This window comes from Podarcis liolepis (assembly GCF_965112155.1).
Source record: "Podarcis liolepis genome assembly, chromosome: 1".
In the NCBI taxonomy this organism is placed as follows: domain Eukaryota; kingdom Metazoa; phylum Chordata; class Lepidosauria; order Squamata; family Lacertidae; genus Podarcis; species Podarcis liolepis.
Genome location: NC_139554.1, coordinates 138,884,190 through 138,899,704, shown reverse-complemented (window position 1 = coordinate 138,899,704; position 15,515 = coordinate 138,884,190). Strand labels below are relative to the sequence as shown.

The window sequence follows — 15,515 nt, the reverse complement described above, 5'->3', positions numbered from 1 at the left end:
TAATACAACCCAAATTACAGCAACGTGAGGACCTGAGGTCAGACAATGCACCCACGCCCTTTACTTTAGTTCTTTGCTTTCATCCTTCGGTGGTGCTTCAGGAACAACTTTCCCAACCTTTTACTTCTCTTGCACCTGTTTCATGGCACCTACCACCTGATCTTTGGCTTGATTTTGCCTTGGTTGTAGAGGCCAGCTACACTTAAGAGCTCCACCTTCTCATTCAGGTAGCCCAGATAGTAGCCACAGATGACTTAAAGTAATAGGATTTAACTTAGTCATGACTTATTCCTTTGATTCAGTCTGACTTGATCATAGCTAACTTTAGGAGGCAAAATTTCTACTGGTGTTCAGTAATCTGCATGCTGAAAGTAGGCTCTGAAAGCCTCTTCTTGGTTTTGAAAATTGTGTTTCCATGGAGTAACCATATTGCCTTATGACTGCCGCATTTAAGCAGCAGCCATTGCAGATACATGTGCTTTCAGAGTTGTGGATCAATGGCTCTCAAACTCCAATGGAACTGAGAACACTTGTGATAAAACAGTATGTATTTTCCCATTTTCCACATTGCTAGCTAAGATGATTTTTTGTCCTGAGAGACTTCAGAGATATCATTGCAGTGATGGATAATCCTCATGCATATCTCAATCCTTATGTTAGGGTCTGATGGTCATGCATAGGGGCAAATAGATAAGACTCACATGTTCCAATATTATTTGCAAGACCATTTTATGTTTAAACTTTTGTGGGGCCTTCCTTTCCCCTCTCTCCCACAACCCCCTTTTGTACTCTTTTTGAAGGTTGTCAGACCTATGATGACCACCTGGCTTCCAACCAAGAAGGAAGCAAATCCAAGAACGTGGTGAACTTGGGTGCAATAAGACAAGGCATGAAGCGCTTTCAGTTTCTCTTAAACTGCTGTGAGCCAGGAACAATCCCTGATGCCTCTATCCTGGCAGCTGCCCTCGATCTTGTAAGTAACTGCATGATGTTTCTTGAACACTCTTCACAACCAATAATTCAATAATGCATAAGCTGTGATGTGAAGTGGGAAGAGATTTTTAAAAACACACAAGAAAAGTATGCAAGAAATGCTAAGTACAAACAAGGAAATTTTTGTGTATCTGCAAATATATACCTGGATAGGATATTTGATTTACTAGATTTGTGCTGCACCTAAAGAAAACAGCTCTTTTAATATTCAGATTTCTTTAAGGGTCCACATTTCACAACTATTACTAAGCCTCTATAAATGTCTTATAAACAGAAGACTGGTATATATGGCTCCAACTACTTTAACTCCACAGAGATGTTCAGCTGATGCTATAAATAATTGAAGCAAGCCATAGCTGTGAGTCTCAAGTAATTCACTGTGGGGGGCAGAAGGGTAGGGGAGTCTTCAAAGCTTTCTGGTATATGACTTATTCATCGAATGGTGATTTGTGGATCCAAGGCCTAGATGATCCAAGCCCAGCATAGATGATGATTTTTCAATCTTGCAGTTGCTTCAGCTACTTTGTTCTTCTTGCTTTCCTTGCATCTCATTCACCCTCTGTGCCTTTGGTTGGTTTTACAGCAATTGTGATTCAAATCACTGCTTTGGTATTTAAAATCCCTTGTATTGCATGGCATGTATTTCTGCACATGCACACACGTTTACAATTCATTAGCATTGTCATGTCAGTTCAGCTTGGCAGCTTTCTACATGCATCAGTTATTAGACAGCAGCTAGATTCAGGGCTTATCCACACTTACCTTTTGCTCTGCACTTTGTAGGCAAAGGTCTGGGCGTTTTTTATTTATATTTTTGTCTGGCGCTTCTTTGCTCACTTCAACCAGTATTGTTTCTCAGCATACAGTATTTTTAAAAATCAATTAAAACATTTAAAGTGGGGGGCTCTGTTCCTGGAATCCTTTTTTTAGTCTTTGCAGAGACTCATTTCTAAGGGTCTACATACCCAGTGGCGTAACGTGGGGGGTGCCAGGGGTGCCGACCGCACCGGGCGCAACATCTGGGGGGGGCGCGAGTCCAGAGGGAAGGGACAAGTTCCTTCCTCCGCCGGGCTCCCCGCCGCCACCGCCAGCCTTGCGCCCTAGCGCGCGCACCCCCCGCCGTCGCTGTGGCTGCGCTCCGCTCACTGCTCGCAGGAGGAGCAGCCGCTGCAGCAGCGCCGACGCCGCCACCGACGCCTGGCCGGCACGGGCAGCCTCTGCACCCTGCCGCCGCCGCCATCCCCTCGGCCCAGCCACAGGCGGCGGCTGCTTCTGCCTCCATCCTCCTCCGGGCAAGCAGCGTTGTTTGCGCGGCAACTCGCAGGTTAGGGGTTGGGGGGGCGCAAATTACTTGCCTTGCCCCGGGTTAGGGGGCGCAAATTACTTGCGTTGCCCCGGGTGCTGACAACTCACGCTACGCCGCTGTACATACCATCACAACTTCAAAGCTACATATCTTCTTCCATATATAAAGTGGGGAGTGAGGCGAGAGGGGCTGCAGAATTAGTAAAATGACTTTCATCCATCCAAATAGCCTCCCTGCCCCAGAGCCCAAGCACTATTTGTTTGGACCAGGTACAAACAGGTCACATACCACCCCCTCTCCCCTTGCCAAATAAAAGGTCTTGTCTGTTTTGAAAATTGATTGATAACTTATTAAGGTCTCTTTGTTTAAGCTCCATAAGTATTATTGTGGCTTGGTTTACAGACAGTATATCGCATCCATACACAAATGACAACTAGCATTTATGCACCCATTCCCATTCCCATTTTGTCTGGAGCCTGGCTCATGCCTTTTTAGGAAACTTGTGAACTGTACAGGCTCCCACTATCCCGTCTATCCGATGGATTCTGTGTCATGTGGTTTTTCTTGCCCGGGGATAGAAAATACCAGCAAGGGACTAAGGGATGATGAGATTTGTAGTTCTCAAGTAAGCATGTTGCATGGGTAGGCAAACATCCCTGTTTTTCAGATTGCAAGTATTAAGAGTTTCAAATTACAAGCACCCTCTCTGGGCCTGGGCAAGTGGCAGGTAACTGTTCAGAACACTGCTTCTTCTCCGGCAATTGCTGCAAATCGCACATGGGCACGCCAAAAAGATACAGGGAAATAAGTTTGTATAGACACCTTCAAGCACATTCTTCAAATTCAACCTCAGTTTTCATCTTATGGGCTGCTTCCCTCTCCTTAACCTCTAGGGCTGAGTAAACTGCTGTCCCTCCCTCCCACAGTGCTTAGGCCTGCCCTGCACCTAGACTCATAGAATGGTAGAGTTGGAAGGGTCCACAAGGGTCATCTAGTCCAACCCCTTGCAGTGCAGAAATATTTTGCCCAATGTGGCGCTTGAATCCATGATCCTGAGATAAAGAGTCTCATGCTCTACTGGATGACCTGTGTCCAAAGTGTTTAACTGGGAGTTCAGTTTTGCCTTTGTTTTATCTTGCCATATTTAAAAGCAGCAAAAGAACTGTAATGGAGGAAGTGGGGAGGCCATTTTGTAAGCAGAATTTCAAAGAAAGTGCCCATCTTGTTAGAACTTTGTGGCGATGTTTTGCTTTCTGTTGTTGACCGTGAGTGGAGTGGTAACCTGTGGTTCTTTTCAGCTATGCATCTCCTGGCTGATTCATTTCTCCTCATTTGTGGTGTGTTTCTCTGTGGTGTGAATCCATCCTTACCCATTCTGTCACACATGTTCATCTTTCTCTCGCTGCTTCTTCAGATTGCTCTGGGTGTAAGGTAAGCTATTGCAGGGTATTTTCATAATACCTTGACATTCAGCATGCTAATTTTCTCTGAGGACAATGCTTATAACACTTGCTTTATGTGTAAGGATGGGTCAACAGGAATTTGCATCACAAGTCCTTTTGACTGAGAGACCTCTTTAGGCATAAGATCTTGCAGGAATTAATTATGCAATCAAGAACTAAGGGCCTTGTTGCCAGGCAATGAACTCCTTTTGAGCAGACCAGGGACAAACCATAGCTTACAGTTTAAAGCATGTTTAACTTGGCATGCTTAGAACTGCACATACCTATTTCTTTAGGAAAATGAACCATGGGAATTCTGATCAGGGGCATGACATGGGAGTAGATGCTCCCTGCATTATGTCACCCCAAAACACCCCTCAAATGTGCTATTTGCACATGAAGGTGCTGGACCAGTTCAGCTTTGTCCAGTGGCTGGGAAAACCTGATTTAGAACTCGGGGAACCCATGGCCATCCATATGTTGTTGGACTTCTCAGCCCAAGCTTGCATGACCATGCTCAAGGATGATGGGTTTTGTAGTCCAACAACATTTGGAAGACCACAGGTTCCCTCATCCCTCATGCTCTACAGTAGTTTTTCTCAGTTTTGAACTCAAGGTTGTCTTCTAAATGTACTCTTCTGTTCCATGCCCCTCTCTCCCACTAAGCAACAGCAAACTGCTTGGCACATGAACACTCAGAATCTGACCAGGCTCTCTGCAGTCTTATTGTTGCTGTTGCTATTTAAATTTGTATTCTATCCTTCATCCGTAGGTCTCAGGCCGTTTCACAGCATAAAAATACAATATGTATATATAATGAATAGAACAAAGTAGAATATGGACTTGCTTCAAGACCTGTTTGCATTTGAGGCTGGTTTGGTGGGAATGTCTCCTAAGGCACCTTTTGCCATGAAGGAATGCCCTGCCCTGGAATATTCATTTGGCTTCCACTATAGCATTCAGATTTTCCATTCCCAGCTGAAAACGTTTTTGTCCAGACAGGCATTTGGTCTGTTAGATACTTAAAGTTTGTTCTCTTGCCCTCCTCCACCCAATGCTCTTGTTCTCTCTTATTATTTGATTGGTGTTATATGCTGGTTTTTGTTTTTCATTTTTATTAACATTCTTTATGTCTTACTGAATTCTGTTGGGTTGTTTTTTGTGGATTGTTGTTTTGCATTTTGCATTGGATCTCATTGTGAATTGCCTTGAGTGTCTCATATTGGGACAGAAAGACAGAATAATTTCAAAGAAGGAATATATTCATTTTTACCCACAGCTGCATGGTAAGGTTCTGTGGGCCGGGGAAGTAACCCTACATAGGTGCTAGAAGACAACCAGAACCCCATTCATGTGCTACTCACATGTGTATGAATCTGGAGTTAGTGGGGCTGCACTTTTAGCCCCGCCCTTGATGTTGAGTGATTTTCCTCTAACTGCGTGATAGGCATGGTTGTCTGTAGAGAGACCCCCCAGCATGCAAGTTCTTGTCTGCATTGGACGAAGTAGATGTAACCCCAGGGTCATCAGAATCAATACAGTAACATTTTAATAGAACCAGGCTCCCTCCCAGATACACACACACACACACACACACACACACACACGTTTTATAATCAGACCAACAAGTGTGTGTTTAAAAAACACACAAGAAGATCTTGTCGCACCTTAAGAACTAATAAATACACCGTGACATAATCTCTTCTGGGCCATAGCTGTTTCATCAAATATGGATTTGCAGCAGAATCAAGGGCTGATGGAGCCAATACCTGTGGAATGGTCTCTCTAACTTTTTAATTAATGGACTTTGGGGATGTATCATATTAAGAAATTAAATATGTAGCCTTTGCAAGTGAGAGGTTCAGCTGGAGAGGTTGTGGAGAGGTTATTATTACTCGTGATGTGGATTTACCACAAACCATAGGGCAGTAGTTAAGTAAGTTTCAAGTAGAACCACTGAAATTAATGGGTATGACTATGTTAGTAACATTAATTTCACTGGGTCTACTCTGAGTAAAACTTAGTTTAGTACAACCCATAGATCTTATTGCAAAGTGTCCTGTCATATTTGAACGCAATCCAGCAGTTAGCACAAAATTGAATTAAAATGTGCATCACAAGAAGAGATAAGAGGAACGATAAACAAGGTGAGTATTATTTCAAAATGTACTTGCGATTGTGACACCAGTAACTATGGTTTGCCGTAAATCAGGAAGTTGCTAATTGAATTGAGACGGGGAACATCAAAAGAAGGGGGGAATGTGAGCACATGGCTTGTTCTTATAGTGCCAAACCAAGGTGAACTGGCCTAATGTTTTATGAGCTAGGAACTGCTCCAGTCTGAATTGCTTACTATATTGGATCCAAATGTCTGCAGCATTCAGGTCAACCTAGATGAAAAAGTCTTTGCACCTTGTATTCCTGGAGGCTCTAGACCAGGAATTTTCAGTCTGATGCCTTTGGGTGCCATGACATCCATCAAGGCTTCCAGTGGTAGCCCTAGGCAGGTATCATGGACTATGACTTTCATCGTTGTTGTGAAGCAGGACCTGGAGGAATTTTACCCTTATGCTTTTCATATAATCAGTTATCCATACAATCAGTTATCAGTTATCAATATATTCATATAACCAGATATTTCTACAGTGATTTTATAATCCATGTTTGAATCGTGAAAGCTTCTGCTTAGCCTAATAGCAAATTGCTTAGATCTGAGAAATCCGAAATGAACTTTGTCCCAGTATCTCCTTGTTCTCTCCCTATCTCACTGAACAAGAAAGGGGGAAGCGATAAATCTGATGTGCTGGCACATTTCCCCCCTTGTCCAGACAAGGTCTGAGCAGTGAAACAGGAAACCGCAGAATGTCCCTTATAGCAGATGGCCGCTTAGGAGCTCAACAGCCAAAGTTCCTCTTTACCCTAAGTTTCTATTCCTTGCTATAAATCTGGGGGAAAGGTCGGACTGGTGTTCAAACTAAAAAGCAGAAGTTGGGAGAGAACTCTTTGTACGGTCAGGAGCAAGGCTTATATGCACTCATTAGCTTATTTTGCTGCCGTTCACAATTGTATCCTATTATGTCATGATCTGTGATGTATGTACTCAGGTATAAAAGCCGCTGGGCTATAGGGCTCAGGGTCCAGTCTTTTGGAAAAGATTCCACTGGGTCAATTATTGCTCAGCAATAAACCTCACTTTCCTTTTCTCCAATTGCTGCGTCTGTCAATTCTTGGACTATCTGAATTGGTCACTGGTACCTTTTAAAATCCTTGCAACAGTTATACAACTGTTGTAGCCCTTCTAGAAAGTAACTTATGGGGCAAAATGTGCAGGTTCCTTCTAAGTGATTTCTGTGCAATGAGAGTGGTGTATATTTTTCCTACTTCTGAGGAATGCTACCTGTTTTTATCAGAAGCGACAGCATCTCTCTCTCTCTCTCTCTGTGATCTCCACAATAAGGACCAGCAGCAAATAGCTGGTTTCCCATAGTAAGCATAAGGTTGTCAGGGGTGGTTGTCTCTCTTATACTGTGTTATGTCATGCTTCCCACTGCAGCCACTTTGGGTTGTGGCACACACCTTCTATTGCAGCCATAGGAGACAACTCCTAGGGGCCGAGGTCCCTTCACCCCACCAATAAAGTATTTGAGGGGGCTGCATCTCAAAAGTTGATGGACATTGCCATTCAAATGGTGTGTGTGCACCACATCATGTGATTGATTATGTGGGGTATTGTTTCCTATCCCCATCCCCAATATTTTATTCATGTTGGCAAACCTGATGGCAGCCATTTTGAGACTGGCACCCCCAGCACTCTCAGATTTAAAATATACCCACTGGTCAAAAAAGAGTGATGACTACCTGCTCTAGAATCATGGAAATGGCACTGCCTGAAGATCAGGGGCATGCCATTTAAAGGTTTTTAGTAGGAATATAAAAAAGCAGTCTTGTCTTCAGAATTTTCATTGGGAATATCAGCAACCTGGCTGTGGGTGTTGCAATTCAATTCAGTGGATACTTGCTCCTAAGAAAGCAAAATCAGTATATTTAATAATAGCACTTAACAAATTTTCTATAAATAACTGAAGAGAAACTGTAACTATGGCATTGCTTGTTTGGTTGAAGCCATCACCAAATTGATATTATAGGCTACTTCTACCCTTGTCATCTAATGAATTGGCATGACCACATGAGCAATCTATCATATTTGACTCAATAAACTACCTTGTAGCTGAATTATGAAATCTAAATCCTGTCAGTTTGAGTATATAAATTGGTACCACATTTTTAGAAATGTTTGGGTTTTTAAAAACTTTTAACGACATTTTCACAACACATTCTAGGAGGCACCAGTGGTAGCAAGAGCAGCCCTTTTCCTGGAATGTGCTCGCTTCGTTCACCGCTGCAACCGTGGCAACTGGCCAGAGTGGATGAAGGGACACCATGTGAACATCACTAAAAAGGGTCTTTCCCGTGGGCGCTCCCCAATAGTGGGGAACAAACGTAACCAGAAGTTACAGTGGAATGCGGCCAAGCTCTTCTATCAATGGGGAGATGTAAGTTCAACCTTTCTCTCTCTCTCTCTCGTAATCAACATTATTCAGAAACATTTGTGTTTAGTTCTGAACGTTCCACATTGCTTTCTAGACCAATCTGGAAACAGGAAACAGGTACATGCTAGAAACCTGGAAGTCAGAGTAGCCACCTTCAGAAGTTATCCTCCACCAGCCTGCGTCACATGAGCAGAGCAGTACCATGTGCAATGCCTTCTGGTGCATGTGACCTGGATGGCTGCCACTTTGCCTTTCAAAGGTCTTTCTCAGTGGTGTTTTATGAGATGCTTTGGGAGAAGGCAAGTAAGCGAGAGAGCCAGCCAGCCAGCCCAGCCCAACAAGTGTCACTGGTTTCAGCTGGTGAGGATGGTAATGGTGAGCTGAGAGCTGTCATTGGGAATGACTGGGTGGGGGACCTGTCACCACTCCTTTCTTCATCTACAGCCTGAGACAGTCTCCTGATTCTGCCTAATGATAGAAATGGCCAATGAAGGAAGGGGGGAAGCTGAGATAAGGATGCAGCGTGGGGAGAGAATATTCATTCAGTTCAGTTACATGTACTTTTAAGTTTAAGTTGGGTGAGAAGGACTAAAGGGATTGCACAGTTGAACTCCATCTTCCTTATTAATTTCTTTTTTAAAAACACCTGCACATATAAAGCTTACCTGGGGAGGAGGATTCCAGCTTTTTCTTCTTAGTACAGTTGCATTTGACTTTATTCAGTTCTTTTCATTTTAGCTTCTCATTTTTCATTTTAGTTTCTCATTTTTCAGCTTGCTGTGTTTCTGCATCAGTTTGCAGTTTTTTAAAAGTCCTCATGAAAATTTGTATAAGACTTTGTTTTATGTGATATAATGATTACATAGAATATGATTTGAATTTGTTATATGATCCATTCTGGGATTTATGTGTGCTGCAGAAGGAGGTAGAAATCTAATAAATAAAAAAGAGTTCCTGGTTTGACTGTTGCTTCTGCCTTAAGGCGCATCACTCTATGCTGGGCTTGTTCCTCAGTCTTCAATATGTGGGTAATGATGCTGATTGCCTTATGGGACTCTTGTAAGGATTATCGAAAGATATGTTGAAGTACTTGGAGCATTTTAAAGTACTGTATAAATGTTAAGTTTTATGATAATCTATTCTATTTCTTTCCAAATTTTGAACCAGTTCAATATAAACAGAAACATGTTAAAAAATGAAAAAATTCCTTCCAGTAGCACCTTAAAGACCAACTAAGTTAGTTCTTGGTATGAGCTTTCGTGTGCATGCACCTGAAGGTATCTGAAGAAGTGTGCATGTACACGAAAGCTCATACCAAGAACTAACTTAGTTGGTCTTTAAGGTGCTACTGGAAGGAATTTTTTTATTTTGACTATGGCAGACCAACACGGCTACCTATCTGTAAATGTTAAAAAATGGAAACTAATGGAGTTTGAACCCTTTGGATCATTTAAATTAGAGGCGTGCCCTGGCCACCAGATTTGGTTCAGACCAAATATTTTAGAGGCTATGTCTTTCCCTTTTGACCGAACTGGATGTAATTTGGAGTCATACCAGCCCTTCCAGAGTGGATAAAGCTTGCCAATTTATGGGCAAATCAGCCCAGGTGCTAGGCACTGTTTGAAGCTTAATTTTGTTTAAAAAGCAGGGGGGACCCTGAATCTCCCTAAGTGTTTTGTGGGCAAATTGGTCTGAAAATTGCAGGCATGAGAGAGATGCCCCTGGGTAAGAAACCTGCCAAATTGTAGATAAATAAGTAAAGGAGATTTGGAGCCAAACTTGATTTTAGTTTGAGAAGAACTAAAAGAGTTTAGGACGCGGATGGCGCTGTGGGTAAAACCTCAGCGCCTAGGACTTAGAATCATAGAGTTGGAATAGACCACAAGGGCCATCGAGACTTGCCGATCGCGTGGTCGGAGGTTCGAATCCCCGCGGCGGGGTGAGCTCCCGTTGCTCGGTCCCTTCTCCTGCCCACCTAGCAGTTCGAAAGCACCCTTAAAAGTGCAACTAGATAAATAGGTACCGCTTTATAGCGGGAAGGTAAATGGTGTTTCTGTGTGCTGCGCTGGTGCTGGCTCGCCAGAGCAGCTTCGTCACGCTGGCCACGTGACCCGGAAGTGTCCTCGGACAGCGCTGGCCCCGGCCTCTTAAGTGAGATGGGCGCACAACCCTAGAGTCTGTCAAGACTGGCCCGTACAGGCAGGGGTACCTTTACATTTACCTTTAAAAGAGTTTTGCTTTCTGTGTAAAACATTCTCTTACTGCAAGCTTAACCTTTCAGGCATAACAGAGCTCCCCTCTCTGCCCTCTCACCTCTTGATATCTTCCTTAAGCTTAGAGAGGTATGCTCAGCTCTGAAAATCTCCTTCCCACATTGTTTTCCTCAGGGTAGAGTCTTGAGCAAAGCTGCTCCACCTCCCCTCAGCACCCTGGTGTTTTCCCTATGTGGTAAGCTTAGAGACATAGTTTTTTTTAGTAGATGGTTGTCTGCAATGTTTTAATGCCAGGGTCACTGAGGCCCCTCTAAGTGCCTTACAGTTCTCTGTTTCAACTCATGCAGCCTCTTACAGATCCCCTCTTTACCTTGAACAAGCTGCAGAACAGTCCCACCTGATAAATCCCACCTAATAAATTTGCAAACACCCCTAATCTCAGTCTTTAACTCTTTCAAGCACACATGTTCTTTATTTGAAACCTCCAGCTCTCTGGTGAAGCTTTGCTACCCTAAGTTACCTTTGTAACACTTCATTATTTTCCTCCTTTTGTTTCTCTTGGCAGGCAATTGGCATCCGTCTCAACGAACTCTGCCATAGTGAGAGTGAGAGTCCAGCCAATCTGCTGGGCCTCATTTATGATGAGGAGACCAAGCGAAGACTGAGAAAGGAGGATGAGGAAGAAGACTTTTTAGATGACAGTAAGGAGACTCCCTTTACTACAAGAACCCCCGCTTGTAAGAATCTCTGCTTTAGGAACACTTAATTCTTTTTTATTTTCCTCTTTCATTCCCTTTCCACCCAATTGTACTCCACACTTACCTCCCTTTCCCTCTCTATCTATCTGTGCCAAGATGTAACATGTCATGTAGTGGTAGCAGCAGCAAAAAGGAATTGGATCCACAGAACAAGGAGAATAAAACTTTAATTCGGTGCAGCTTGTCATGTTCAACAGATAGTGGGACTCACCTTTCCATCTGCACCCAAATATTACTTCCAGCAGGTTCAGAGGGGTCTGGATGAGCATTACAATGCAGATACAGGCATGCACCTGAACTCTTATTGGCTCTGTGTGCCATGGACCATATATCTGTGGTAGTTAGAGATGAAAGTCAAATTTGGTTCTCTTTGCATTTAAAGGTAAAGGTAAAGGACCCCTGACAGTTAAGTCCAGTCGCGAACAACTCTGGGGTTGCGGTGCTCATCTCACTTTACTGGCTGAGGGAGCCAGCGCACAGCTTCTGGGTCATGTGGCCAGCATGACTAAGCCGCTTCTGGCGAACCAGAGCAGTGCACGGAAACGCCGTTTACCTTCCCGCCGGAGTGGTACCTATTTATCTACTTGCACTTTTTGGCATGCTTTCAAACTGCTAGGTAGGCAGGTGCTGGGACCAAGCAATGGGAGCTCACCCCATCGCAGGGATTCAAACTGCCAACCTTCTGATTGGCAAGCCCTAGGCTTTGGAGTTTAGACCACATTTAAAGGTGATTTTCCTTAATTTGTACTTTCCAAAAAAATATGTGAACACAGCCAACTTCCAAGATTCACACTGCTCTTAATTTCACAATAAAAGCCAAGTAGTCGGTACAGAAATACGTATGCCAGGATAAAGTGTGCATAAAAATGCATATAGCATAAAAAGTATTATATTAGGGGAAATTGCATAGAAATGTGTGTGTGCTTGGAGAAATTTGCACTAATGTGCTGGTGCAGTTTCATGTGGACTTTAGTGGGGGGAAATCCACAAACTGCCATGGAAATAAGATGAACTTATTACTGGAAAATGAGAAAAAGAGAAAGATTTACCCATCTCTGATGGTATTACACATTAGTTGCATGAAGAAGGTCTGATGTTCTGTTCTGGCATTGACATTTACAATAATTTCACATGGCAATGCCTGGAAATACCATTTTTGTGCCTGAGAACTTGGAGAGCTGCTGCCAGTCAGAGTACATCGGGGATGGGGAACCAGCTTCCATCAGCCCCATCTTGCATGGCAATGGCCAGGGATGGTGGGAGATGCAGTTCAACAATATCTGGAGGATCTTAGATTCCCCACCGCTGGAGTGGACAGTAATGGTTTAGATAGACCAATGACCTTACTCAACAGAAGGCAACTTTTTATGTCCAGCGCTGCTTCTGGATGTGGTTCTCCTTGAATTGAATTGACCAACCATGAATAAAATTGATTGAACTCTGTTAGCTTTTGGATGACTGTTTGCCAGGTTGTTTTGATGGTCCTCCTTTCAAAAACACTGGTCATGTTTTATGTATGTAGTCCATATATAGTGAAAGTGGGCAAATAAGTATTTAATTAATTACATACAAAGATCCTGATCCTGAAGGGAACCTGCTGAGATTTTTAGTCAGTTTCCTCTGTTGCGTCCAAAAGTGTACACCGACCAGATCATTACAGGTGCTCCCTTAGAAGCCACAACTGTGACAAACTTATGACAGATCTGCAGAAACTATTAGTTCTTAACTGAGACAATGTCATTTAAAAAACTATAAGTGGAACCTTTGTAGCACCCTGCTTGTGGTTAACGCTTAGCTGGAATGAAATATTCAACGCAGCAATAGAGAAATTAAAATAATTATTTATTTGTCAGACAAATAAATGAGAGGCACAGTGGTATATGGTTACCAAGCTCTGGCCTGGGCTCCTGCCATTATGGCCAGCACTTATATTCCCTCAGCCCAGGCCCCTTGCTCCTCCTTTGGCTGCCTCTGTCCAATCAGCCTGGAGCCAGTGTGGTGTAGTGGTTAAGAGCGGTAGTCACGTAATCTGGGTAACCGGGTTCGCGTCTCCGCTCCTCCACATGCAGCTGCTGGGTGACCTTGGGCCAGTCACACTTCTGTGAAGTCTCTTAGCCCCACTCACCTCACAGAGTGTTTGTTGTGGGGGAGGAAGGGAGAGGAGAATGTTAGCCGCTTTGAGACTCCTGAAGGGGAGTGAAAGGCGGGATATCAAATCCAAACTCTTCTTCTTCTTCTTCTTGAATTTCCTATTGGCTGATTGCTATAACCAATCCTAAAAGATACACCCATTTCCTATTGCCTTTTATGGGATACAAAAAGCTATATATTCTTCTATCTATAAATGACAAATAAGTAGTCATATATCTTACATTTGTCTCAACAAGGAACCTTAATTACCAGCTCACCTCTTGCCCTCCTTGCCCTATTGCCCTTCAAAACAGATGGTTAATAGTTTTAAATTTTTATCTTAGACAGATGTCAGGGATCTTGGGTTCACATTCTCATGCATCATCAATGAAAGATCTCCTTTTTGGAGGTCTTTAAACAATGGCCTGACAACCATATATCAGGACTGCTTGGATGGCGTCTCCTGTCTGGCAGGGGGCTGGGCTCATCTGCCCCTCTGGTCCCCTACAGCAATATGACTCTATGAAATAAGAATTTAACATTTCTTTCTTTCTAGATCCTTTGCATAATTACATTTAAGCTAGTATATTTCATACATTATCATAGATAGCTTTTTAGAAGAATAAGCCTTCTCAAAGGAAAGGATGGACCAGTTTACAGCCTCAAAATAAAATAGGAAAAAAGCCTCTTCTGTTTACACTCTTCTCCAGCCAGTTGCTTTCTTTTCCATTTGCTCTTGGCCTTTTAACCTTAGGAAAATATGGCTCAAGTTTAAGGCACATGGTTTTATTTTACTGTTTACCAAACTCTTAATTATGTAGGGTCTGTGTAACCTTGCTCTCAGCATGTAATTCCCTTTTTACGACTTTGAGAATTGTTTTCTGCTATAAATCAGGGGGCCCCCTTGTCCAGGAGGATAAACATCTTGCCAAAGTACTTAGGCAGTTGGTCTTCTGGCATAAAACATTTGAAAATCTTTAAGCTCATTTTAAAATACAGACCCCAATCAAACTATAAGCCTTGATAAAAATGCAGGCTATGATTGGATGCCTCACCTTAATGCTATAAATTATGTGGATGAGATAGCCTTCCAGATATAATATAGTATTCATCTCCATTCCCTTAATATTTACACACCAGAACCAAAACTAAATGGAAATTAGGTTAGTGTAAACTAGATATCAAATGTTCATGTGTTCATTGCATTAAAAACATGGAAAACAGGACATCGTATAATGCAGTGTTACAATAGTACATATTCTTTATGAAGGCAGGAAGTTTTTAAAATCAAAATGAATATGCAGAACATGACAAGACCTCTTGCCAATACAGAGTGCAGTTTACACTGATGTTCTGTACAATATCCTCTCCAAACATCATATTCGTGTGTGAGCTCGCGCTACTGTTTCCCAAAAAGCATGTAATCTATTAGAGCTTTTTGTAAGTTTGTTGGCTTTGTTCTACAATTGCAATGTTCTAAGAACAGGGACACGGGTGGCACTGTGGGTTAAACCACAGAGCCTAGAACTTGCTGATCAGAAGGTCGGCGGTTCGAATCCTCGTGACGGGGTGAGCTCCAGTTGCTCGGTCCCTGCTCCTGCCCACCTAACAGTTCGAAAGCATGTCAAAGTGCAAGTAGATAAATAGGTAGCGCTCCAGCGGGAAGGTAAACGGCATTTCCGTGCGCTGCTCTGGTTTGCCAGAAGCGGCTTAGTCATGCTGGCCACATGACCCGGAAGCTGTATGCCGGCTCCCTCGGCCAATAAAGCGAGATGAGCGCCGCAACCCCAGAGTCGGCCACGACTGGACCTAATGGTCAGGGGTCCCTTTACCTTTACCTTTTAAGAACAGATTAGTAAAAAGCTATGGAGGAACGCTAGTATAAATATTTGGGTTAGAATCCTAGTTAAAATATGTAATTAATGGAGCCAGGTGTTGTCTTCTCTCTTTACATAGACATAGTTTGAAGTTTAAAGCAGGAGGATATGTAGAGGGGTCTTTATCTTCACCCTCACATTGCAAACATTGCTCAAGTTGCTGTCTACATGAAGTAAAATTGGAGGTATTTAATGGAGTAAAATGGGAGGTATTTAATGTAGTAAAATTGGAGATATTTAATGGGA

General features: G+C 42.9%; 1 protein-coding gene across 13 annotated transcripts in view; it reads left to right on the top strand.

Annotated features, from left to right (window-relative positions):
• UNC80 (unc-80 homolog, NALCN channel complex subunit) overlaps positions 1-15,515 on the top strand; it is a 162,411-nt gene that overhangs the window by 65,027 nt on the left and 81,869 nt on the right. For 8 of the 13 annotated variants that reach the window (XM_083471250.1, XM_083471249.1, XM_083471253.1 and 5 more), the window contains exons 22-24: positions 801-973; positions 8,082-8,294; positions 11,070-11,241. In XM_083471250.1, coding sequence (XP_083327376.1) covers positions 801-973; positions 8,082-8,294; positions 11,070-11,241 — 558 coding nt within the window. The remainder of the gene's footprint in view (positions 1-800; positions 974-8,081; positions 8,295-11,069; positions 11,242-15,515) is intronic. The other 5 variants (XM_083471252.1, XM_083471260.1, XM_083471256.1 and 2 more) reach the window with 1 other exon arrangement.